General features: G+C 33.6%; 1 protein-coding gene across 7 annotated transcripts in view; it reads right to left on the minus strand.

The window, feature by feature from the left end:
• Window positions 1–27,750, minus strand: part of GRIA2 (glutamate ionotropic receptor AMPA type subunit 2) — a 141,050-nt gene that overhangs the window by 6,002 nt on the left and 107,298 nt on the right. For all 7 annotated transcript variants that reach the window (XR_013532844.1, XM_078366361.1, XM_035292804.3 and 4 more), the window contains exons 7-13: window positions 23,674–23,841; window positions 23,283–23,387; window positions 22,509–22,619; window positions 20,674–20,880; window positions 19,803–20,173; window positions 15,195–15,393; window positions 1–175 (exon numbers count right to left, since the gene is read on the minus strand). The exon at window positions 1–175 is cut by the window's left edge and continues 73 nt beyond it. Coding sequence is in view for 6 of the 7 variants with exons in the window: in XM_078366361.1 (XP_078222487.1) it covers window positions 1–175; window positions 15,195–15,393; window positions 19,803–20,173; window positions 20,674–20,880; window positions 22,509–22,619; window positions 23,283–23,387; window positions 23,674–23,841 (1,336 nt within the window). In the remaining variant the exon portion in view is untranslated. The remainder of the gene's footprint in view (window positions 176–15,194; window positions 15,394–19,802; window positions 20,174–20,673; window positions 20,881–22,508; window positions 22,620–23,282; window positions 23,388–23,673; window positions 23,842–27,750) is intronic.

Raw genomic sequence — 27,750 nt, forward strand, 5'->3', positions numbered from 1 at the left:
CACAAGGCTTCCTTTGTTCAATGTACTCATTCATCGTGGACTCCAGCAAGTAGGCATATTTCCCTTTGGACTTCCGCACTCTAGCCACCCCTTCGGCTGTAGTCCTCACAAACACAGAGGGCTCTGCACTCCTCATGTAGGTCCACATTTTATCGAACACTGCAATTTTAGATCTCTGCAGGAAAAGCAAGGGGCCAGAGAGCATTAATAGAGGCCCTAAAATATTACTCACGAGACGCAAAAGGAGGTATTACTTTTCAAAACATAGATAATACACACAATATGGACAAATCACATCTTTTGACTTTTTTTTCACTAATAACAGTTTTGTCATTATGCCAAATCATTTTTAATAGATTTACAAGGATTTGAAACATAGATTCACTATGGTAAACAAAATGCTGTATATCTAAAAGTAATCTGAAATAGTCACAATTCGAAATAAATTGAAAAATGCACTACACTATTTATAGAAATCATTCAAATTAAGAGACAAAGAGAAAAGATATCTTTGCTGCCCAAATCCTAAATGGTCTATTCCTAATTAGTGGCAGAACCCGATCTGTGTAATGTGAATTGGTCAGGCATGTAAGTGGTGAGATCCTAATGAAATGCCTATTAGCTGCAGAATAAAGATAATATTATGCTGGAGGCTTCTATTTGATACTGGCTGACACATTTCTAGAATAACACCGATTTTTTAAAGAAATATTCTTTGACCATTGAAGTTTTCTTTTAATTAAAGGGGACTTTTTTGCTTTGAATATTTTAACACCCAAATCCTATCTATTTCAAGATATACTGGAAAAAAACCAACATTCTTATCAGTGACAGATATGAAAGAAAGAAGTGCTAATTGGAACTGTATTATTGAAGGAATATTTATCTTAAAACTTAGTGGACAAGAGGCAAAGATACACATCAAAAGAGTCATTTAGTACTTCCTATTCAGACTCAAAAGAAGTTAAGCATAGAGCTAGAAAGTCAAAGCATTTGAATGTCTGCTTATTTTTCTATTCACAATTTTCTCACATGATTTTAATCCCTTTTGGGAAGACGACTTTGAATAACCCCCTTTGTTATTTTAATTTAGTGAGCTGGAAAAGGAAAATTGAAATTGAAGACTTATTTCAAAACTCATGAGGTTTGGGGTTTTTTTTTTTTTTTTTTTTTTAATCCTAAGGAATTTTAGAAATACAACCTTTACCTTACACAAAGCAGCTATCTGATATAATCCAAATTTTTTATAATACTGCCCTACGGATTCAGGCAGCTTTACAGATAAAAGCACTCTATTTTGGCGAAAATCTTGGGTCAAGTGCAAATAGAGTATAGAGTAGACTTGTGTCACTGGGGTTTATGATAACATAACTGAGGTGTTCAGACTTTGCTTGTGTTTCTCACTGTCACCATTTGAGTAGGGACTGTTGTATTGAGAGAGGCTCATGGACCATTTCAGCTCAGTGGTATATGCAGGCAGAAGACCCTTTAACCCTAAATATATATCAACATTCCTTACTTCTTAATACCTTTCCTCTCACCTAATTGTTTTAATAAACCACTCTTAAATCTATTACCAAATAATGCCACTTCAGATTTCAGATTTTAAAATTCATTACCTAGTGAATCAAGCTTTCTCTCTGTTGTAAAAGCACATCTACGAGAGTGAAAATTCCATTAGGACTCCAGCTAATGTTTAGCATGACACTGTGCCAATAGTATACATACTAGGTTCTTAATAAATGTATGCTAATTGGCTATTTGTGATTTGGTTAAGAAGAAAAAACCACTTTTGATTTTTCTGAACCATCACCTACTCTAGAAATTGCTTATTTGCTTGTGTTTTCTCCTATACTCTGCCTTCATATTCTCAACCAAATTGAAAGATGTTATAGCACTTGAGCTTGATTAAATAGAAAGCAATTTTATTAAACCTCAAAGTGTTTTTGTAATGAGAATTCTCACAAAAACATGATGTCACTTTCACAATTTTGATACAAAATTACAGGCTGATAAAGAATAGTTCAAAATGATGACACAATTATTTTATCAAATCATCCATTAATTTCAATTTTTCAAGTTTAAAATATCAGTGTTGAGGCATTAAAATATTACATGAAATGTTTCATAAATATGAATGACCTTCAGAGAAAATTTAAAAAGTAGCAATAAAATTTGCTGTTTCATTTATAAAATATCTTCTGCTGGTTTTAAGAATATTTCTCTAAGTATAAATATAGTATCTCCAAGAATGAAAGGACTTTAAAATACAATCTAGAAAAAAAAATGGACCTAGCTACTTTCATCTGAGCTATTGATCGCTGTCTTTGCAGTTTTGAATCATTTAAAGATATATTCGTTCTGGTATGTTAGGTCATCTAGACATACAAGTTCTGTTAATCGGTCATTTTTTTATAATGGGACTTCACGTGTATTATAACATATATGAATATTTTTAAATGAGCATGATTTTATGATATAATTGTAGATTGGTAACGTCTATAAACTAAGACTTTAAAATACACATTGATGATACTGAATCAGGCTGAAAGTAACTTATTTCATAAGTCAGAGTTTCTGAAAGATAGACATTTTTTCTTTAATTAGCTAATTCATTTGCCTCTTAGTAGTTAGCTTACTGTTCACTTTTTTAACAAAGTTAATAAAATGTTTTCATAACCATATCTTTTCAAGAATTATTGTTTGAACATATTTAGCCAAAGGTACACAAATAGGATAGCTCATAAACATTATAATACTGTTGTATTAAAAACTGTCATTCATTAGGACAAGGCATTTATTAATTTGAATTTCATAGCTACTTTGAAAAGAAGAATGGGAAGAATCTGATGACATTCTTACTGAGAGACAATTCAGAATATATGTATTTACCTTCTATTGAACATATCAGAAAAAATGTTAGGCTAAGTAATAAAAATTATGCCTAGAAATCTTGATTTTCTCCAAAACCATAGCAATATAAATAAATAGTAACCATCAGATAAACAATCCAAAGGCAAAGCAAAGTTCTTCCCTGGGCTTCTCATCTAAGAAGATGCCTGATAAATTATAGTTATTTTTTATTAGGTTGGTGCAGAAGTAATTGCTGTTTTTGCCATTACTTTCAATGGCAAAACTACAATTGCTTTTGTGCCAGCCTAATAGTTAGGTTAGTGTAGGTGACAGTGCTTAACTTGGCCTAATTCCACCCGCTTCGGCCTCCCAAACTGCTGGGATTACAGGCTTGAATGTGTTAATTTTCTACTTGATGCATTTGGGAATTGGGGCACTACGATCATCAAATCCACTCCAGCCTCTTGATCGCTTATTACTTAGAATATATTTACAAATACACTAAAAAATAATGTAATCCCTTGTGGTCAACTAAGATAATGTACATAATAGCATTTGCTGTTAAAATTCTGGAATCCAGCAATTCATGTTACATGCACACATTGTTCTCCAAAAAGCACCCAGATAATTAAAGCAATTGTATAGAAAATGCAAATTAAATACTGATCAAATTGCCTCAATTAGCCCCTTTGTGTGGACTTTGGAGATGAATGCTAGACATTGATGATTACCACCCTCATAAGCAATATCTACATTTGAGCAAATTTTAGCAAAGTAGACAAGGGAATAAGGCAAGCCATATAGAGTTTTAAAATAAACCACATAATTTCCCATCTTCTGTAATACTGATCTGCATGCTGGTCCAGAGAAGCGTGTGATGCAATGCAAAAGGAAAACAAAGGGCTTGATGATCGTTTCTGTCAAGATGGCCCCAGGGAAGAGTTATGTCTTTCTCAGGAATAACTGCCTCTTGAATTTTCTACCTCTTCCCCAAATCTACATGCTGCTTTTCATGAAATTTAAACTCTCTCTCTCTGTATGTGTGTGTGTGTGTGTGTGTGTGTGTGTGTGTTCACTTTTTGAACAAAGTTAATAAAACGTATAAATATCCCATAGAGCTAAGCCAAGGAAGACTGGATTTTGAAGTTACATGTTAAATCGAATACAATCATTCTTTAAGCAAGCATAATAAAGTAAAATGAAATCCATCAAGATGACATTGAGACAAGCAGGCTGGTTAGTTCCTTGTTTTAATATGATCTGGAGAAAAAGGATAAAAGCCCCTCACTCAAGCTCTGGCTTATCTGACTCTCAGCCAATCAGTAACAAAAGACCCAATAAGCTATTAATTGTAAGTTTTTATTTCAGGAGGTTAGTGACTTCCCTGGGGCCACTGAATGCACAGTTTGAATTAAACTCCAACCTATAGTTAACCTTCCTCATTTTAATGCTAAAAATTTTGCCCAGGATTGGAAATTTAAAATGCTAATGCTACATATGATACACGAAGCATGTTGTGCCACTGCCCAAGCTCGAGAAAAGCCCTGACAGAATCCTTCCCTGTAGAAAGGTCCTATAAAACTAACACACATGCTACATAAAGCATTCTTTCCCTTTCTCAGTGCTGGGTCCCTTGTGCACAAGCTAAATAAACTTTATCTTTATCTTTATCAAGATAAAATAGTAGTTTCTCTTGATATGTGTCCTAGGAGACTGCAAGAACCCAATGCACCCATAACAGTAACTACCATCACATTTTGATGAGGAGACCCAGGCCTTTAGCTTAATCCAATGATATTTGACTTCTCTATGTTTCTTAAGAAGTCAAGTTTCTTTGAACACAGCTATTCAAATCCCTTTCAATGGTTTTGTATTATTAACAGGCATATCAATTTTAAAACCATCAGATCTCATGAGAACTCATTCACTGTCACAAGAACAGCATGGGGAAACCCATCTCCATGAATCAATTACCTCCACCTGGTCTCTCCCTTGATACATGGGGATCATGAGGATTATAGAGATTACAATTCAAGATGAGATTTGGGTGGTGACACAAACACTAACCATATCACATGTTAATGCTCATAGTACTCATAGAATCATATCTTTTGGTAATTTTTATGCTTAAAAAAACCATGCCTTTAAAGTTGACAATGCAAACATTACTTCCATATGTGCTCATTCCATTATGAATGGTAAATGATATTATTATTATATATTATGCCTACTCATTATATCCTATGTATTAACTCTATGTGTACATATATGCATACAATGTGAATTGATAATGTAGAGGAAGAGCAAGTGATTCCCCTATGACCCCATTTTTCATTTTTTAATAGTATTATTCAACTGGCCCATTCAAGATATATCATGTACGAGAACATCTTGATTGCAACCAAAACACTTGACAAAATATGTGATATTTTTGTGACTTAGATGGAAAATTAGGTTTTTCAAAATTAGGTAAGTTTGTGATGAAAATATCAATCACATTTAAAGAACATTGATTATTATTTATTAGTATACAAATGCTGATTTCAACAGAAGCTGTTGTTATACCGTTGATTATATACTTACTTCCATTATGTCTAGTAATTCAGTCAACAATTTGGATAAAGATATACAAGGCAAATATTTCAAATTTACAGATATTACTATGGTAGATAATAGAACCAGTATTTCAATGTTATGAGATTAGGCCAATTAGCACTTATAATAATAATGTAAAATTTAACAGGAGTGAATACAAAATCTGGCATGTAGCTTTCATCAATTCATATTCATAGAATTGAAGACATGAGGCTTACCACAATTCATTAAATTCAACCAGGTTTTCAGTAACCTTCAAATTAAGGCAAGTTATTAATTCCATGCAGTTACCATAAAAGCTAATAAACTTAAAGATTTTAAATGAAATTATAGAGTCTAAATAACAGAATTTTAATTTCAAATACTTTAAAAACCAATGAGGTTATATAAGTGAGCAAAATAGCAATGGAGTAATAGAGAATGGTGTGATTGCAGTAACTAGAGAACACATGATTTCATTAGAGCCTATGTTTTTTCTCCATGTAAACATTGGGCTGCCTGAAAAACACAAATGTTCAAGTTGAAATTGTGGTCTGAAATCTGAATTTTCAGATTCAGGTCAAGAGCCTCAGAAATCACCGCTAAAGAACTTATTCATATAACTAAATACCACCTGTTCCCTCAAAACGTACTGAAATAAAAAAAAAAATCCTCTGTAAGTAGATCAAATCAGACCCTTTATCTAGATAACACACTATAAGAATAACATGAACAAACTTGCAATTAAAATATAAGAAAATTATAACAAGGGTTTGAAAATATAATAAATGGTTGAGAGAATTCAGAATGTTTAGGCTAGTGATGAGAAAAGAAAGCGATGGTAGTTCTCTCCATATATTTGATGTACTTATGATATGCAAAAGAAAATCATTACTTAAGTCAGACTTAGGACCAATAAATAAAAATACTTAGGATACAAGTTTTGATCTTATAAGAACTTTCTAAAGATCATAACAATAATAACTGTAACAAAATAGAATAGATTGTCAATAAAAATAGTGAATCTTAATGAATTCATTAGGTATATTCAAGAATCGCTTGGATTATTAACTCAATAAATGTCATGATATCGCTAACATGAACAGAATTTGGGAGCTAATTTATATCTAACCCCTGTATTTACAGATGTGACAGACATTAGAGATCACCACTTAGAACTTATCTGCCATGTGAGGGTTGGCTTTAGAAATACTTTAACTCAGCATCTTTTTTTTTTTTTTTTTTTTTTTTTTTTGAGACGGAGTTTCGCTTTTGTTACCCAGGCTGGAGTGCAATGGCGCAATCTCGGCTCACCGCAACCTCCGCCTCCTGGGTTCAGGCAATTCTCCTGCCTCAGCCTCCTGAGTAGCTGGGATTACAGGCACGCGCCACCATGCCCAGCTAATTTTTTGTATTTTTAGTAGAGACGGGGTTTCACCATGTTGACCAGGTTGGTCTCGATCTCTCGACCTTGTGATCCACCCGCCTCGGCCTCCCAAAGTGCTGGGATTACAGGCTTGAGCCACCGCGCCCGGCCCTAACTCAGCATCTTGATCTAACCTCAACAACATGCATTCAGACACAGGGCATTTTCAATGTTTGTGTGTATGTGTGCATGTTTATGCAATTAAAAAGTGAATGAGAAAAATTCGTTGTGGTAGCAAACTATCCTAATTCAAAAGTCTGTGAAATTCTTTTTCATTATACATGAACAAATTTTCAGGGCAGCAGTTGGTTTTTTGGAAAGTAGGAACACTACTAGACCATTTGCACTGTGCTCTGTAACCAGCTACCGTTGCTTTAGGAAGTAACTCTATATGTCCACTGCCAAGCTAAAGGGTGGTGTTTCAATATTTTGAGAAAGAAAAAGGAGAAAGAAAAGAAAGAAAGAAAGAAAGAAAGAAAGAAAGAAAGAAAGAAAGAAAGAAAGAAAGAAAGAAAGAAAGAAAGAAAGAAAGAAAGAAAGAAAGAGAAAGAAAGGAAGGAAGGAGAAAGAGAGAGAAGAAAGGAAGGAAGGGAGGGAGCAAGGGAGCAAGGGAGGGAGGGAACCCAATACAAGGTATAAATTTCTTCTAACAATATTAAGAAAATTTGACTATGGAATAAAAACCAGGACTGAATTTGATTTCAAAATAAGGAAATGAACAAAAAACCCTAGAACTCAGAGGAAGTAACATAAAAGGAAAAATTCCTGCAAAAGTCAAGCAGTACCCAGGAAAATCCCACTAATATACGTAAGAAAGAATGGGCCCCTTGGCATTTCAGTATAAATCCCTTTGGTAAGTCAAGGACCACAGTACTTCTTACCCTCAAATTTCACACTACTAATCCATGCATAGAAAGAGTATCTGTATCCTGAAATAAATGTTTAAAGACTCTGATCTCAATCTTTCTGGTAAAAAGATCAAAGTGGTTTCATCAAACATGTATTTAAATATTTAGAATATAGACTAAATTTTTAGCTTGAGTCTATGTTCTTATTTGCTATGTCAAGAATAAGAGACTAGTCAGAAAAGTATTTGGAGCAAAATTATATAGGACAATGACTTTATAACATACATACAGCTAAGAAAAGGTAATTTTATATATTTCATATTTGTATTTATCAGATGCTAGCCACAATAAAATGTCTGCAATCATTTTAATGGTTAATATATTTCATTTTGAAAAGCACAGATATTAATATAAGCCTCTAATTTTTAAATTTTATTTTAATGCTAATATGAAAATTTTAATTCTACCTAGTATTATTAAGGAAGCAACTTTGACTATAAGATCTGAGAGAGATACTATAAATTTTAAAATCTATAAAACATCCTCTACTATGATAAGATCTTTGTTCCTTTAAAGACAACATGAAATAATCATATTTTGGAACTTTGAGAATATTTGTCATTGCTTGATTTGTCCAATTTCCATTTTATTTTTAAAATTTCATTTCTTGGCTAAGCAAGATGGCTCATGCCTGTAATACCAGCATTCTGGGAGGTGGAAGGATCACTTGAGTCCAGCAGCTCAAGACCAGCCTGGGCAACATAGGGAGAACACCATCTCTACAAAAAAATTAGAAATTAGCTGAGCATGGTGGCAGACACTTGTGATCCCAGCTACTAGGGAGGATGAGTTCAACCCAGGAGGCTGAGGTTGCAGTGAGCCATGACCATACCACTGCACTGCAGCCTGTGTGACAGAGTGAAGCCCTGTCTCAAGAAACAAACAAAGAAAAAAAATCATTTTCCTGTGAAAATAAGCAGCCACCTTTACAACTTTCTTTGCTCTGGCTAATCACTTAATAGGAGTCAGAGCAAAATTATCTGCTAGAAATGCAAGAGATAAATTACTTTAATATCAAATTGTTCTTCAAATATCAAAAGTGTAATTGAATAATTTTCAAAATTCTGTCACCAATACTTATATTTAGTTGAGATTTGATCCCAATATATTTAAATAATTGAACAATTCTATTCTCTTCTCTACAGAGCTGTGGGACCATATTTATTACCATAGCAACTAGTGTAAAAAATCCAACAGAGGTAGGCAGAGATGATTCTTTTACTTAAATACAATAATAAAGTGAATTGAAAGCTAAGGCGTTTAAAGTATCTGTACTGTTTATTCTGAAATTCATCTTCTCTCTGAAACATTTAAACAGGAATTTTAGAAAGGTTTTGAAATGAGAGACTAATTCTAAATCACTTCTGTACTGTTTGAACCTTTCCTTCTAGATTAATTGTTTTCATGATAAGCTATTGGTATGAAAAGGAATGCATTCTCTTTGGTATGGACAATAATAGAAAACATCCTGTAATCTGATTAGTCAAATTATTTAGCCAGTGTATTGCAAGAGTAGTCTTTAAAAGACACAGTGGGATGGTTAGAGAGTACACTGACATTTGCAAAGAATAGTTATGGAAAGAGAATGACCAAAATAACACATCTACCCTGGGAAAAGCTACCACTTTGCACAATAATTACAATTCCACAGGCAGACATACACCTTCCTTAGCAGTGAGTCGTCAAAAACACATGATTCATTATGGCTTCTTCTACATTTCCCTATTTTTCTCTTCCTATGAAATTTAAGAACTACTGAATGAGCTACATGGTCCTTAAAATGGACAATACATTTTAAAGGAACCTTTTTGACACTTCCTGTATTGTTAACCCAGCTAGTGTTAGCTGAAATGAAAGAACACGGGTTCTCCCAAAGGCAACTTAGGATAAATGTATTCTTAAATACATTTAGTATGCTTTATGAATTCAGTGCTTTCTCAGATGTTCTGTGGAACGGTGACAAAAATTAAAATGTCAGAGAAAGAAAAACTGCCAACCAGAAAGGAAATGATTTTAACGTCTCCTGGATCATCTAGAGAAGGCTTGGGCATACAAGAGTTTTCAGCTGTGCAGATTGTTCTGCTATAATCAAGCCCCCAAAAAACTGAGGAAAGAAAATTTGTAAAAGATGACTAACCATGCATGAGTGACTTGCAATGTATGCATATGGTGCTACTTTTTCCTTATTTATTCACATTCAGCATTTATTTAATACCTACAAAACTGTTTTTTGAAACTATTTAAATGTTTAAGCATGGGTGACACATCTGTGAAGGGTCTCTTTTGATATGAGTAACTTTCTACATATATAAAACACAAATGACTATACTCATTTCATTTCCAGATCTGAAAGATATTATATGTTGATAAGTAGATATATGCATATGTATCATAGGCATACATATTTCTGCCTTCATAGAAATACGCAATATAGGTAATTGTGGCAGATAAATCATTAGCAATACCAGGAATAATAAAAAAAGCATTGGGAATGACAAATTCGTGAAATTCATTCTTTATAACATGGCAATAAAGAAATCATGCTATATTATTACTAAATACAAACAATAACAGACTTAAATGTAACTTTAATGAAATAGCAATTAATATAGTTCTGTAGAAGAGGTGTCATAATGGCTAGAACATTTTCATTTGCAATTATATTTCAGGAATTTTTTTATATGTAAATATAAATAAGTGTCTTTTATGCCATAGAGAGTGTTGAAAAAATATTACTATCTTTAAAAGGACACTCTCCATTATTTTAATTATCTTGTAATATTGATTATATAGTAGGGCCATGTATACATATGGAAAATTTCATACTAATTATTTCACTGGTAAGTATCAGTTGCATTAATACAAATTATCTATCATTTATGCTATTTCTTAACTCTAAAAAGTCTACAATGCTGGGTGATAACAGTAGAGTCTTATGGTTTATTATCAGACTAAATTTACCTTTGCAGATGGAATAAACTTCTTTAACGAAGAAGGCAAATGCCTGTATTTTGGCAAAGCTTAGAATCTTTTCCTTCGAACATTATCATCAAAATAGACAACATATTTAGAGGATAAATTGTCTCCCTCATCCTCCCAGAGGAGAGAACCAGAGGGAATAGATTGCAATGTGGAGACAGCACAGGAATGAAGAGTGACTTCCTATAGGCAAGTTAATACTTGTGCTTCATGGTCTGACAAGCAAATGAGAGGGGTAGATAAGGAAACCATTTCTTGTCCTTAAAAATGAAAGTTTCTGTAGGAACATACTGCATATAGGTCCTATAAAATCATTTTCCACACAAAGTCATCTAATTTAAGATCTGTCCTATTTATTGAGATAAGAAATTATTAAAATGTGAAGCTCTAAAAATAGTGGCTTATAATTGAAAGGCTAATTCTCTCTTAATTATAGGTATGCTACAGTGGCACTATAATTAGGGATGATCAGTAATTCCAAAATGAATCAGACTTTATCATTCACTCTGTACAAAGATGTGCATAGGTTCCATAAACAGAAAACTGCAGAAAATAGAGATGTAAACTCATTTTCTTCTCATCTCTTGGTGGTTACAAGATTGTTCTCCATTTACTCTCTCTTTCAAGCAAAACAAAGTAAATATATCTTGAATGTTTCATTTAATGATCACCACTAAGGAAAGTATAGATTTTAAATTAGAAAATTTGCAGTTTCAATTGAACTTCTGCAATAATTACATACTCACTTACTTTACTAAAATAACATTAATATAATCTGGTTTACCATTATTTACCTGAATCTAAAACTATCTTAGACTTTAATGGAAGAACAAACATCATCTTAATACAAAACAGATTCCTGATTATTAAAAAAAATTCATCTTATAAATTTATATAAAGTGCTTTTATCTCAAGAAGAATATACTTTAATGAAACAATATTGAAACAAAAGACTGGGAATTTGAAATTCTGAATTCTATTTTAGAACTGACCATTAACTTTTAAATGGCCTCAACTTATTTTTTATCTTTCAGTTAGTTATTATTTGAAATTTAGACAATGACCTCACTTCTCAAATCAGTTTCTGCAATGCTAAATAGAAAGCTCTGGTTATGATGAAAACCAACAGTTGACTTGATAAACTCAGTGATAACAGAGAATTTAACAATAATATAACTAGTAAAATTCCTAGTTGTAAAAGAAGATTAAAAAAACTATCACTAAAGCCAAATTAATCCACATTACAAAACATGAAGATAAATGTTAGAACCTTAAATCTTAGCAAATGGCAAAAGTGTATTATTGCACATTTAATCAGCTGTTTTACTGGATCTTGGCTCCAAAAGTAGGCTTAATGAATGGGCAGAGAGCAAAGTAAGCAATACACGTTTTTAGTCTGGCTTCAGCCCACTTGATCCATATCCCTTTCCTGGTAGGCTGGACCATAAAAATCAGTCTGCCAGCCTTCACCCTGCTCTGTATCTGCCTTACACAGAAGCCCCAAAATTCCAAAAGAACGTTGAGAGAGGATGAACCCAAGACCTGTGGTGAATGTTAATTTTGGGATAGAAACAAGAATTTTCTTTGTCGCATTTTTCCACAGAAAGTCAGTAATTCAACCACACTACAGCCAATAGATATACTGTAGTTTACCCTATGATATAAGGGAACAATATTAATAAAAATCAAATACTTTCATCTTTAAAATGTCTCTAAATTAGCTTCATCTTGTTTAATACATTTTATATAACATTCTATGAAAAAAAATTATTGACTCAAAGGGAATCTGTTACTCAGTTTCACTACAGTAATTCAGTAAACTCTGGGTGAAAGGTATGAGACTTGCTGAATACAGTTGGAAAGCCATAGTAGCCTAGAAAACATTTTGAGGATAAGAAGCAAAAATAAGACTTTCCTCACTATTATCATCATGGCTTCCAATTATCAAATATTATTATAATACAGTTAGCACAATTGCTCAAAATTCCTTATGAACTAGTAATATTTTTATTTAATCCAACTTGAAGAAACAAAGCTTTTGTATACATAATTTCCCATTCGCAACCATTTCATATATTTCAATGAAAGAATTAACATATCAAGTTCCTATTCTCTTTGGTGAAGTGTGCTGTTTTTTGGGCTCCTCTTTTTTTTGGTACAAACAGAATACTGTGATTTTAAATAATTTTGAGCTCACAATCTTCTTTCTCTAGATAAGGAGAAGCTGACTACAACATTATACACACTGAGACCTAGCCAGTGGCATTTTATCAACAGTCCCTTTTGGAGATAGTTTGAGAGGAACTGTGAGGACTTGCTTAGGTTTTGACCATGTCTGATGCTCTAGCATTACATAAGCAAGTGTGGATGCAATGACTGACAACATGGAGGCAGTGAAATAAATCCAGAGACTTTGATGCACAAGTAAAAATAGCATATGTAAAGAACCCTTGCTAGGAGGAAAAGACTTCAGCATACTTATTAGTTGCATGAATTTGATCAAATACCCAAAATTATCTGAGCTTCTATTTAATACACAGATATGAAATAAAAATCATTGCCCTGACTCTCAGACAGACATTGTGAGATTCAAAGAGGTAAGCATAGGAAACTTCTTTGGGGAGTTATACTTATGGATTGCCTAAATACCCATCATCACTTCTCTGTTACTCTAGGGAAGAAAAGCTCCACAACCTGATAAAAGCTCCACAATTGCATATTGGAAAAAATGGGCTCCATGAGGTCAGTGCACTGAAACAAAAGAGTAGTAACATTCTTTTCCTGAACTCATCTGGCTTTCTTATCTTGTCTACTAGGGATTGTGAATGCACTGGCCATATAATTCTGGCATCACCCACATATGTTTATATGATTGACTCAGTGAAGATATACAGAAAAGCTTTATGAATGTGAGTGTGTAGTAGTAGAAAATAGTTGTCGCTACTATTGTCCAAACAAGGTAATAACTGAAACTCTCCACAGATGCATTCTCAATTGGAAGAGAGTATCTGAAAATAATTAAGATTATTTTAATCAACCTAAGTAACACCAAGTCAAATATGTTATAACAGGCTTCTACATCATTCTCATAGATCTCATTTACTTCAAGAGGGAGCACCTTATTTTTTTCAAATAAGAACAAGAAAGCCACATGGCATACAAATATTAAAAATGCTTTCAAATGTACTTCTAATTGAGAAACATACAACATTTTAATTTATTTTAATAAATCCATTGTTATAAAGCCAGAGCATTGTTATACTGAGTATTCTTACACATATTGCATATATGTTTAGAAATGATAATACATAGTCATTAATAGCAACTCTACATTGTAAAATTCTTACTAAAATCTGCCTTACAGTAAAAAAAATCTACTGATGGTCCACATTTTTGCACTTAAATTTAGATATGTAATTAAATCATCAAGGTCCTGTACTCTCCACATACACCCAAGTTAAATCTGTTATTAGCTGTGGTTCTACTATCCCCACCCCCAGAACCCTTTATCCCCTAGTATCTTCAGCTGAACTAAAGTTATTCAGAAAAGAAACCAGAGGTAACGTAGCATGAGATGGCAAAATGGCCATCAGTATCTTAATATTTGGCAAATTGAAGGCCCCAATCCTAATTCAGGAATAAATTCGATTCCATCTCACTCAAACTCAGATATATTCAAAGTTATTTGTATATTATCAGAGGCCATTATATGTCACATATATTGGCATTAGACCTAAGTTAATCAGCCAGATTTAAACATTTTCATAGAGTTTTTTTATATAAATAGTAGAAAGAAAGAAAATTATCCCAACATCAGGCCCTTGGGCTTATTCTATAGACCAAGAGCATAAGAACAAAAGTTAGGGGGAAAAAAGTAACCTACATCTAATAGACACGGTATAAATATGCTACATATTTTAAAAATTAAGAAGTGGAGGGCCTTTGTTGGCTTTCCCTTGGAAGCTTTGCACAGAACATGCAGTATCATCGCATATGAACCTAATCTGCTTCCCTACGCATAATTAACATAACTGGTTTGAATGTGAGTTTTTCAATTATAAACTAGGTAAGATACATGTAGTCATATTTATTTTGTTGGAACACATAAAATACAACAAAAATAAGGTGTTTTGTTGAAAACATAATAACCTTATCTTAACTATATTTTGCTTCAATTTTGTTCCAAAAGGACACTCAATTTTTGTATAACAGATTCATTGCAACATTGTGGTTTTTCTCCTAAGGAGTTATGAATCAGAAACTAGAGCTAGACCTAAGTATCGGGATAGGAAAGGGTCAGAGACAGAGACAAGGTCAAGAGAAGAGATAGAATTAAAGAGAGATGGAGGTCACTTTCACATAGTGCCTTGGTATTGACTACAGGAGGGGAACCAAAGTTTAAATAGGTTAAATTTCAGGAACAAAATCAGAAACTACAAAACAGAATCTCTTACCCTGAAAAACTCTTTAGTGGAGCCAGAATCTAATGTTCCATAAGCAATTTCTGTTTGCTTAGAAAGATCCTCAGCACTTTCGATGGGAGACACCATCCTCTCTACAGTCAGGAAGGCAGCTAAGTTAGCCGTGTAGGAGGAGATTATGATCAGGGTAAAGAACCACCACACACCTCCAACAATGCGCCCAGAGAGGGATCTAATAACAAGTATGAAATGGATTTGTAAAGTGAAATGAATGACCTAATAAAAAAACAAGTTAACAGCATTATGCAAATATTGACTTATAAGGGAATATTTAATTGTACAGTTTTCAATATATTTGCCAGTTAATGACACTGGAAATCATTAAACATTTTGGGCAAGGAGTACAGATTAGTTAAATTTAATAACATGCACACAGGTCAAAACTTCTGAGTTCTGGAATTCTTTCATAATTGTAATGCCCAAATAGTTTATGATATGAATCCCATAAGAACGTAGTTTCAAGAAATTTACAATAAATTTGTCCTTTCATGACATAAGTAAACAAGAGAATCTAAATTTCTATCACCAGCAAAACTCATAACAAAATTTATGAACAAAATCAAATATTTTTGAAAAGCATACTCTGCAGATGTAACTTTAAACACCAAAGAAACCCACCCTTTAATTCAGCCAGTAAATTTCCAGAGCAAAAAAGACTGAAAAGTTGTTAATTTTTGTGTATGTAAAACATGGATGTTAGATACAGTACAAGAGAGAAAAATGAGGAAAAAAGAATACAAGCAAGGATACCACACAAACTATAATAATTAATGAATAAAAAATCAGATGGCTTCAGGGTATGGATGGCTATGACCCTGTTCCTCAATGTGTCCTGCTTAAAAAAAAAAAAAAAACTCAAAGAAAACAAATTAGACATTTAAAAGTTTGTGAAGATATAAACTTCTAGTTTGGTGTATAATAAAATAATATTTTTCTGAGTACCAATTCTTACATAAAATAGTTTCCAAAAGCTTTATAGAGTCCCAATAATTTACTTTAAAACCTGAAGTAGAGAAATGCAGGTATAGAGATACAAAAAAATATATATATATTGTATTATTTTGAAAGATTTGATGAGATTCTGTACATAACTAAGAATTTGAGTAATATTGACAAACCAATAAAAATAACCATTCCTTTGTTGTCAATCACTCTGGTATGTGTAACAATTAGACTTGCTAGTATAAATAAGTGATATTTCTAAAAATTTAAATCATGATTGGCAATTTATGGCCTAAAGTTTCTGACAATTAACAGGAAGAAATATACCTTCTGATGAAACATATACTAGATCAAACTCTTGGGAAATATTTGGAGAATGGACCACTCAACCAGTTAAGAAAGAAGAGAGGCTAACTTAAATGGAAAGCTTTTTTCAGATAAAAACTTTAGTTGCTAAAATAAAGGAGAAAGAGAGAGATGAATAGCAAAGAAAAACAAAAAGATTATAATTAAGGGTCATTATCACAAAGTCTGTAGGAAATAACAAAATTAAATAAATATGATAGGATGGAAAAAGTTAAGCACTTCCCACATATACTCTGAAAAGAATATTAAATATATTTTACATTTGAAAAATGCCTTATGTAGACACAATAGCTCTCAAAATGTTGACTATTTACCCAATATCAGTGGGAAGTACGGTTATACGGCAAGTATCCTCTATTTAAGAGGGCAGATTTAGTACTTGACTGCTCATCCCTTAAAACAATCAGCTTTTGAATCTACAGGTTGCATATTAATTTATGATATGTTTTAGAATCGTTGTTATAGGTGTAAAAAAAGTTAGACATAAGATGTCCTCTATACCAGTCCTTATGTCAGATTTAGGGACATTTAATATGTCAACTGATTTAAAATGTACATGATATCTATAAAAATAATTGGACTTATAAATCATTCCAAGGTGAAAAATATTACAACTATTATTATTTACTTCTAAATATTTTTAAAGTATCAACTCATGCTCTCAAAGAGTTCTTGAGAAATTATGTAGAGAAGGAAATTCAATATTATTTTATATTGACAGACATAAACTACAGCTAAAAGTAAAACTTTTGCCAATTAGCATCAGCACTAAAGGAGTAAAAAAATGTGCATATGCTCTTTAAAATGACACACATTTTTATATTCATTTGATTCCTTTAGGGTCACTGGGGACAATCCAGAAGCAAACAAGACAATAAAAATGACCTTTACAGCATATTGCTCTCATAATTTCTGTGAGTCTATTCTTCGTGAAACCATGTCTTACAGTTAAAATGTTCTAAACTTAATTTCAGACAAATGAAAAGGCAGTCAATTTAATAAATCACTCTAGATTATAACTTAAATGTGTTTTGTTAACATTAATAATATAGTTCCATGTCATATTTTACTTGGAAAGGAATTATAAATATTTTAAAATGATTTAAAGGCATTTCTAATGTGATCTGTGCATGTCATCTTTTTAAAAATGATAGTAAGCTGCTGTATTTTTCTCAATTAGGATAACCATCATTGCATTATTAAAAAATGATAGTTTTGCTCATTAAAAATCATTAACTTTGTCAATGTATTATGTTGAATTTTAAAATGCATATATAGCATAAAGTGAAAGACATGTACCTCAAATGTTTTGGCAAAATGAATTTTTATCAAATGCATTCTGAGGGAAAAAATATCAATCAATAACAAAGAAAAATATGCTATCTAAAATCTGTTTATTCTACCAGGAATTAAAGGTTACTACATGTGAAATTGTAGAGTCATGACTCATGAATGAAATCAAAAGCATAGAAAATATATCTTAATTTAGATGCAGCCTCCATAAAAAGGAGAAGTTGTCTATATGTCACGAGGATAATATAGATGGCTGATAAGCCTTGTGCTCTAGCCCCTATATGAAAATAGGTTTCCCACTCCTCGACAAACACTGGATACCTAAGCAACAACCTGCAGTGCCATCATGTCCAGAAGCAGGCATCTAATAGGAACTCGGTCCAGACTAGGCTGACATGTCCTACTTCATAATGAACCCACATACACTGCTCCCAACTATCCAAAAGGCAGGGCACAGTTTATGCGACCCCAGCATACTATTGTCTTACATTTCAGAACTAGGGTAACATAGTTCATTGTCCTTCTTATCAAAGGGTGAACCACTTCTTTACCATTTTATGGGCCAGAATGTTCTCTGAAACCCCAATTTGGTTAGTATTTCCCTCCTAATTATTAGAAATGGGTCTAATTAGAAACATCATTAACTTGGATCAAATAAATGAAATACAGAGATGATAAAATTATGAAGCTTATATATTTTATCAGAGGTAAAAATATGTATATGTGTGTATATATATACATACATATGCCATGCTGTGCAAAGACCAATGGCATATTGCTAATACAATGCAGTACCACAGACAAGCCACGGGGAATCTAGTGGAACTGCAATTTTTAAAATCTGTATAATTCATAAAAATGTAATTTTTTATCATTCCTACTATAATTACCAACTCTCAGAGAAGTAAGCCACTGATAATTTCTGCCTACATGATGTATTTCCTTTATCTCTCTAGGTGAAATATACTAAAAGATCGCAAAACATGCAAATCTTTGAGCTTCTTATATAGTTTTCTTAAATTAATCACTTGTTATTCTTAAAGTGATTTTAAAAACTCATGATATAATGAAATTGTATCACTATCACTAAAGGCACCTGCTTCACTAGTTATTAAAATATCCTGTAAAATTAAAGAAGGGTAATAGAGCCCAAATTAAAATGTGCCAGTAGACTGATAATCATTTTGACTTTAAATGTTAATCACACTATAAAAAGTAAGATTTATTGCTCTGAAGAGCCAAACATGCTATCATTCTTATTCAGATGTGCAACACAAACAAAATCCATAGGCACTTTGCCGTAGATTCATTATAATTAGGTATTCTAGTGCAGGAATGTATCGTAGCATAATGAGATTAAAGGTATGTGAGTTTATTCCATGATGTGTGTGTATTACCATTTAATATGGACAGCTTTTTGTAATGAATGATTAGTACCCTCCAGGATTCGTGGGCAGTTAAAAATATGCTATTATATTAATCCAGCAACCTCACCTTGAAAAAACAATAAATTTATAGTATCTCTCTAATACCATTTCCATGAGCTAATGATGATAAAATAAAAGAGATGAAATGTGTGCCAATGAAATTTTATCTAACAAGGTGTTATTTATAACTAATGTTGCCCATTTTCCCATATACAGGTCTGTGGATTAACACACAGATGACTGTAAAATGAGAATATGCAGCAAAAACACGGTACCCCTCCAAGAAGGCATGGAATGATAGGAACCTTATGCATTTTATAGCCTCTCCATGGTGTGTATAATTTCACCAGGGAAATAAATGAGCAATATTCAAAGAACATTGTTCAAATATTTCGCAGACTTATGCCGAAGGTAAGAGGATGTCCTTCAGGAGTCTTAAACTGCTTGGACAGGAATTCGGCAGCTGGTAACTTCTTTAGAGTGAATTCATAAACACCATGAATGTCTACTTGAGACCTAAAATGCACAAAGTTGAAGCAGGTGAGTAACCAACCTTGGCGAAATATCGCATCCTTGCTGCATAAAGGCACCCAAGGAAAACCAGAGACTATTAAAAATCCCAAATTCATTAGTTGATTCACTACTTTGTGTTTCTCTTCCATCTTCAAACTCCTCAGTGTGCCACTCGTAGGGGCTAAATCTGCTGACCAGGAATAAAACTACACTGACCCCAATGTAGGCAAAAACAATGCACATCCAGATCTCATAGGCTAAAGGATCAAGAAAGGAAAACACTCCTGGTTTGGACTTCTGAGGCTTCTTGATCATGATAGATATCCCGAGGCTCATGAAGGGCTTTGAGAAGTCAATCACCTCTTCTCTCACAAGGGTAATAGTTAATGGAGCAATTGCAATATCAGCTTTCTGTAAGGGAAAGAAAGTAAAGTAATAGTACCCGAAGTCATGGTGAAAAGGGAATCATGGTTATATCACTGGATCAAAGAAAAGGGAGAGGAAATCAGAGAAATGTCAATAATTATTTCCCTGGTATAGTTCTAGCAAAGAAAAACCAAAAAGGAATTATTCCCCAATACCCCTCCTCCTTTTATGAATACACAATATACCCATCTGGGTGGACTATGATCATTACACATCTGCACTGCATCTATGCATTCGTAGCCTTTTGACAATACATATGGCCCATATGCTTCAGGAGAGATGAAATGTCTATCTCAGTTAATCTGTATGTCTACTTCTGGCATCAACTTCAATCTTTCAGATGTTCACAAATCAACAACATAGCGTTTCTAGAGTAATGTGGGAAATCAACAACCTCAGACATAGGCACTTCACAGGGAGAGGAAGCAGTCCATAAACAACAGTTCAAATTGAATGACTTTATCTATGAGAAGAGCTATACTTACCCCATATACAAGTTCTCCAACCATCCCATTCCAAATTTTCGTGTCTGCATCCCTGGCCCCATACTTGCCATCACCAACAATTGTCAACTTGTACTTGAATCCACAATGTTTGGCAATTTCTGCAGCCAGGTCAACACAGTAGCCCTCATAGCGCTCATTGCCTTCGAGCATTTCATGATTTTTCTTCATCATCACATATGGAGATTCCTATATGAAAATACTTTGCTTTAGCTGATCAAAATGTCTGTGTTAATTATGTACTCTCATTGAATCACATCTTCTGGTTTAATGATTACCTGTCAGCTAGAGTCAATGAAGAATGTAGATGGTGAACAAACAACAGTAGAGGAATAATTTAAGCATAATGCTTCCTCCCCAAAAGTCTTTGACTGCCTATCATTATATTTCATTAAGATGTCTTGTACCTAACCATACCAGAGTGAACAAAATATTCAAAATCATAAACTGTTTGTATGACCTCTAGCCATGTTTGTAATTATTAGGATGTAGAGCAACATATTACTACTCAACACCTATTTCATTCAAGTTTGGATTCACCACACCCTTATCCTTCATTAAGGTTATGCCAATCCCAAAACCAGTATTCACCCAAAACCCTGTGTCACTGCTGTCCCAAAGATAAGATTCATGCTGAAATCAGGTTCATGGTCAGTGATACAGAGACTGAAAGGATCATTGTCATGATGATGTACTGATTCTACCCCCGCAGGCTTCAGGTCTCACTTCATCTGTGAGATACAACATCCTAGAATGATGCTACAAGGATAGCTAGAGAGTAGCTTCCCCCTGTAAACATAAGAAAAAAATGAAGCAAGAAAAAATAAATTAACAGTCCAATATTCTCCATTGGAAAGTGGCACCAAGGATATTTGGGGTCTCAATGAGATAGTTCCTCTCAGTGGTATGATGAAGGCAAAAATCCTCAAATGTCTAATTTGCACGTATTAAGAGATGTTCAATTGTCTACCAATATTTTAATTCAAATCCCTTATCAATATCTTTATATTTGCTTATCAATATTAGGAGAATAAATCACACAAATATACAACTTCAATGCTAAGTCTATTTTTTTTTTTTTTGGTAAAAGAAAAGAGAACAAAATAGTTTTGTCACAAAATCCTGTCCTATAATGAACACCATTTTCTCCATTTCATTTCACCAACAGCTTGTCATGGTGATCCACATCTCTCTTCCATCTCTCCAAAGCCTGGGTGTTGAAGATTCAGTTCAGTTTTTCCTTATTCATTTAATATGCATTTATTGTGTACTAGCTATGTGACAAACAGTGTTGAAACTTGGAGTAAAAAGAAGCGAAATCATTCTTGTCTTTAAGAAGACCATCTTTCATTAGATAGAATAAAGACAACGTGACATCATCGTGAAATCATGTAACAAACAGAAAGAATTTACACAGCATTGGGTGGGAATGGAAAGGTGAAGAACTTGCAGAAATATAAGGAACATTCTTCGAGACATTTCCCAATTATTCACCGATGTAAGCACCAGGGTAAGAATTATCTGTTTAGTTAAACTGTAACTTGTCTATTAGCAAAGCATTTAATTATTTTCAAAGCCGCATCTGAATCTGAAGTTAGACCCACATTAACTGGGCTTCTTCCTTAAAGAAACAGGAAACATTTTGAATGCTTTAGCTAGATCTTGTGTATTCCTTTTAACAGAGTAAATACGCAATAAATAATAAAACACTGCAAAAGAAGCAAAACATACTATTTTCCTAAAATATAAATAGCTACTCCTAAAGATATTATCCATAAGGAGATACAAAGTAAGCATAAGCATATGTAGGAAATTACCAAAATTGTGGTGACAACAACAGTCTTATTCTCAAGCCCAGAGGTGTCATTTCCAGAAGGGAGCTCAGTAAGAGTAACAACCATTTTGTCCACTTCACTCCAGTAGCCAATCTGGAAAAAGTTACAGCAGACAGACATATGGATAAATAACTTGTCTATTAGCAAAGCATGTAATTATTTTCAAAGCCACGTCTGAATCTGAAATTGGACCCACATTAACTGGGCTTCTTCTAAACAGAAATGTCTTTTATATATGTGAATCTAACTGGAATGAAAGGAACTATTAAAAAATCTTTAAAAGTACTTGTCTCTGCATGTTCACTTTTCATATTCTCTGTGAGTAATTGTTTGGGAGTGATCATATAGAAATGCAAATAAAATCCAAATGATGGCACTTGATCCTAAACAGTTAAAAGGTTGATGTTGAATCGAACAGTTACATACATATCTGCATCAGGTGCTTTTTGTCTTCTGAACCATAAACCTTCAACAATAGTTATTTCTCTTTTGACTAAAGGCTTCTGCTTCAGTCTAAAAAATTAAAGTTCAACAGCTCTACTTACAATTATCTCTAAAATTGTAATTTAATGTTACTTACCAGAAATAAACAGACTTTGGGGGGGGGAAAGAAAAAAACTTCAAAATATATCTGTTTCTGGAAATCGTTAAACTCTATATAAATACGTATCTCCAGAACTCTCTGGAAAGGTGAGATCATAGACTAGCTAACTCACCTCCTCACATAGAACTGCCTTTAAATCACTAAGGATTTACCTTCCTGGGCCCATTAGTTTTGAGCTCCATGATGTTAATTGTATAGTTTATTCTTTTTCCATTCTGGTCAAACTTTATATTTCCTGAGAGACCTTCAACCTGAACCTAATGAGGAAATGGGAAAGGAGCAGAGTTGTAAATTTACTTCAACCAAACATACACACTGTACAGATTACTTTCACCAGCTGAAGTGAAGAAAATAACATTGGTAAGGTTTATTTCTCTCTTCAACCTACCTTGGTGTTGTTAGAAAAGAACATCGCCTGTATATTAAACATAAGGAATAAGACAAGGATGACTAATTCAGCAGGAAGAAAACATTAATGGCCATATCAAGTCATGATATGATTTAAGATATTAATAATCTTAACAATTATTTTGAGTGACTGACCTGTTTGAGGGCCCGTTCTATTTCTACACCTTGTCCCCAGGGCACTGCTGGGTTCGCCAGACAGTCTCCTGCATTCCCTCTTCGAGAGATTTCAATTCTCTGCTTTCGTAGGTTGCGGAAGGCTTCAGTCATCACTTGAACGGCGTCATAGGTGAGAGCAGAAGTATACTGCAAAGAATCACACACATTTCATAAGAATAGGAGAAAATTCAGACATTCACTGCACACTGGCAATCAAGACCACAGTTGCTCATTACATAATACCACATAAAAGTCCAAGAATTTAAACACAATTTCTGCATCTAGAAACCTAAGAACTGAAGAGAAGCATTACAGAATATGGGGAATATGAAATGCGGTCTTGACTCTAAACTTATTCTATTATGTTAATGTCTCAGCTATTTCAGGTGAGACCTTTTCACATAATAACTGTGTCAATGTTTCTTTTTCTTTTTTTTTCTAATCTGCTTCTTGTTACAGCCTCACTTTATAGCCTGTGATGGTGATATACAAAACTATTAAATGAACAATTAATATTTTTTACAGTCTAATGAGAAATTCATTTGTCAATGCAGAAGGAATATGGATTAATTTCAGGATTCTTAGTCTCCAATTCAACCCTGGTCATGCTCACACAGATCTGCAATGGTCTTAGGGTGTCTATTTAGGCTATACTAGGCAATTCTGGAAAAGTAGAGGAACAACAAAACATTATGATTTCTATGCTCCGTGCTTCAACAGTCTATGATAACATTGGTTCCAAACTTTTAGCATTCAGATCCCAGTGAGACAGCAGAATTATTACAGGTTCTGGGGCCAAGAAGATTAATACCACATGTATCAAGCATTGTCAGTGTATGGATAAGTAGTAGTATGTGCATGTATACATACTGCCATTTGTCAAATGATTGGTGCTGTCGTTGTTAATGATTAATTACAGTTCGACATTAAAGTTTTACAGAATTTTCTCTCATTATTTTTTAATCTGTAGGTATAAAAAGTATAATGAGGCATGGGAGAAAAAAATGCAATACTGTACCATATTGACTTTGTGACATGCTAAATTCTTGACCACAAATCCAAAACAAGTACTCAGCATTACCAAATAATCCTTCTCAATTCCTTAGTATTTCAGGTCTTCCACTCTACAAAAATGGTAATTTCATCTTTGTCTTCTCCAAATACCCAGACCTCCACACATGTCTCTTCCTCTAAATTCCTGCTGAAAAACCTTATCATCCTTGTCATGGAAAAAAGACAAGCCATCTAACAGTAAAACCACTCAGCTCCCCATACTCTGTTTTCCTCCTGATATAACAATTCAGGACATCTACTTAAGAAAATACTTCTTGAAGCAAATAAATATCACATCAAGATACATCTGCTTCCTTGTATACTTGTTTCTATTCTAAAGGAAAAAACCCACTGATTTATTTGTTTTTTATACAGTAATAAGTTTATTGCCAAAATAATTCTTACAATATTGTCTAGGTCTCTGAAAAAGAAATGTAACCTAAATTGAAAAAGTTGAATATTTTAAAATATTACAGTTTGTATGGAAATTATGTTAATAGCTGAAAGCCAAAATTTTTGACTTAGCTTGCTCACATTACTAGGGAAATCTATAAAGCCATCTACTAAATGTGTTTGAGGTCTACAAATGTTGGTTAACTACATTAAGAAAATATGATGAGCTTGAATGAACTGAAAGCATTTAGATACATGCCGCATATTATAATTATGATTCCGAGTATGCGCATATTAAGAGTAAAAATCCTTTCAACCTTTTTCAAATGCTCAAAACCAATCAAGTCTTAAGCCTATTACCATTTAAATTAAAAGTCACAATCATAGAAACACAATTCTGAGCTGAGAGAAAATCAACAGCTTCTGTATTCAGAGTTCTTTTCTGTTTATGTTCTGCATGTATGGCTCATTTATTTTTCTAAACAAATATGTTCACATTTTTGATTGGATAGTTAAATATTTCAGTTTTATTCTACCATTCATTAAACTAGATGTAAATTAATTTGAAAGCAGCCTGACGGCAATGTAACTATCTTCTTCTTTGAAAACAAATGCTTCATCTCTGCCCCTGTGTTTATGTTCTGTGAAATCCTTCAGTTGAGTTGGAAATTTATATTTCAGTGGGGGACCATTATGCTTTGCAGTGCTATATCACAATCACATCATAGCCACACATTAAGAAGAAATCTGTGAAATTGTTTTTATGGCCCATTTTCCAAATGCGCTTTTTACTTCGCTTTAAATGTATGAATGTATATATTTTTTAAGACTTAGCTTTTAAAAATAAAATAAAATATACATTTTAAACATGTTTATTATGTCCAGTAGTCATCACCCAAACCAGTCAATAATACATTACTGTAATCTCTGACACCCAGAAAACAGTATTCTAACACCAAAAAAGGGGCTGAATGAAAAGAAGTTCTGTGTATATCTCAAATTTAATGAACATAAAAGAGGATAAGTAGGCTACAGTGTAAACTTTCATGGATTATCATAATGATAGCACCTTTTTCTAAAGACATTATCCACATCATAACAAATTTTTTAAAACTATTCAAAGAAAAGGTACCAATATTCAAGTACTATGAAAGTGTTACATTTCCCATGACTGGCCACTTTCAGAAATTTTCTTTAACACTTGAATTTAGTTAACTGTAGTTTACAAAGCATTGCATTTAGCATCAGAAGATGGGGCTCAAGCCCAGGTTTTATTATTTACTGTTCTATTGCCCTGGGCAAGTGAACTGAAGTATTAGTGGCTAAGGCTGCTTAGTAAAATAAGGAGAGCAATTCTTCTTTTTGTCTATAAGAGTGTTGAAAACAAAGGTGGGTGAAAAAGTTCATGTTTACCTAGTTTTCTTTTTGACAAGCCTGAAGTAGGCAACTTCCTAATAAGTATAAAAAAACCCTATGCAACAACTGTTTTTATTCCAATTCGATAGGTGAAGATTCTAAGTAATAAACTTTCATTTTACCCAGCTTCACCAAAATGTGTGGCAAAAGTGGATTTGAATCCAGATCTCTGTGATTCTGAAGTAATTGTGGTGACAGACTGCCCTGATTTGCCTTCAATTGTCACAATTTTGCAAGGAAAAGTCTTGGGTCCCAGGAAACTTCTTAATCTCAGGTACACTGGGATAGTTGGTTACCTTTTTTGGCAAATACTTTATCAACAAAGTAGATGTATAGTAAATGAGAACATTGATGAGTTGTAAAATATGCATCCTGGCCCCTGGATGATGACTTGGTGGTCTCATCTACTCAGCCTCACACATGCGCATGACAGCTGACTGGGATCGAGCATAATGCTTCCTGCCATGGACACACAGGTCTCCCAGTCTAATCCCACCCAATCCCAACTCCCTCCCAGGATTCATTCCTGGCCCATTAGGAATACACTAATGACCATATAGATGCTCATTTTGTCATTATTTCACACATGTAGATGGGACTGATATTCTACACTATCTCATTTTCCATTTTTGTGCACTTAACCCAACTAAAAGGCCACCAGTGGTGCCTGTCTCCACCAGCTCTGAAACCCTTTTATCTGTCCATCTCTCTACTCCCAGCTCTCTGCTTCTCTCTGAATCTCTCTCTGTTTTTCTGTATCTGAGGTTTTTCTCTCCCTTTTTTCCTCTCTCCCTTTCCCTCTCTCTCTTTCACACATACACACACACACACACACAAACACACACTCCCCAACATGACATGCTAATTGGGCTCCCAAGTGAGTTTGCCTCACCTCTACAGACAGAAGTCGAGATGGGTTACACACACACGCACACACACGCACACACACACATAATGTCATATATATAAGTTATTAACCAGTAGGTTTGCATTCTTTTCTTCTTTTGCTACTGCCTATCTTGATGCAAAACTAGTGTGTTTTTACAATGTTTTGAAAACCACTATCCCACTCCACACAAGCAGGGTTCTGTGATCTAATAAGTTCAGAAAATGATTTTCACATTGACATATTATAGACTCTCAGAAATCCCTCAATAACAGGGTAACTGTTTAATCAGTATTTCCCAAATGAAT

The sequence above is a fragment of the Callithrix jacchus genome, chromosome 3 (genome assembly GCF_049354715.1).
Source record: "Callithrix jacchus isolate 240 chromosome 3, calJac240_pri, whole genome shotgun sequence".
NCBI lineage: Eukaryota > Metazoa > Chordata > Mammalia > Primates > Cebidae > Callithrix > Callithrix jacchus.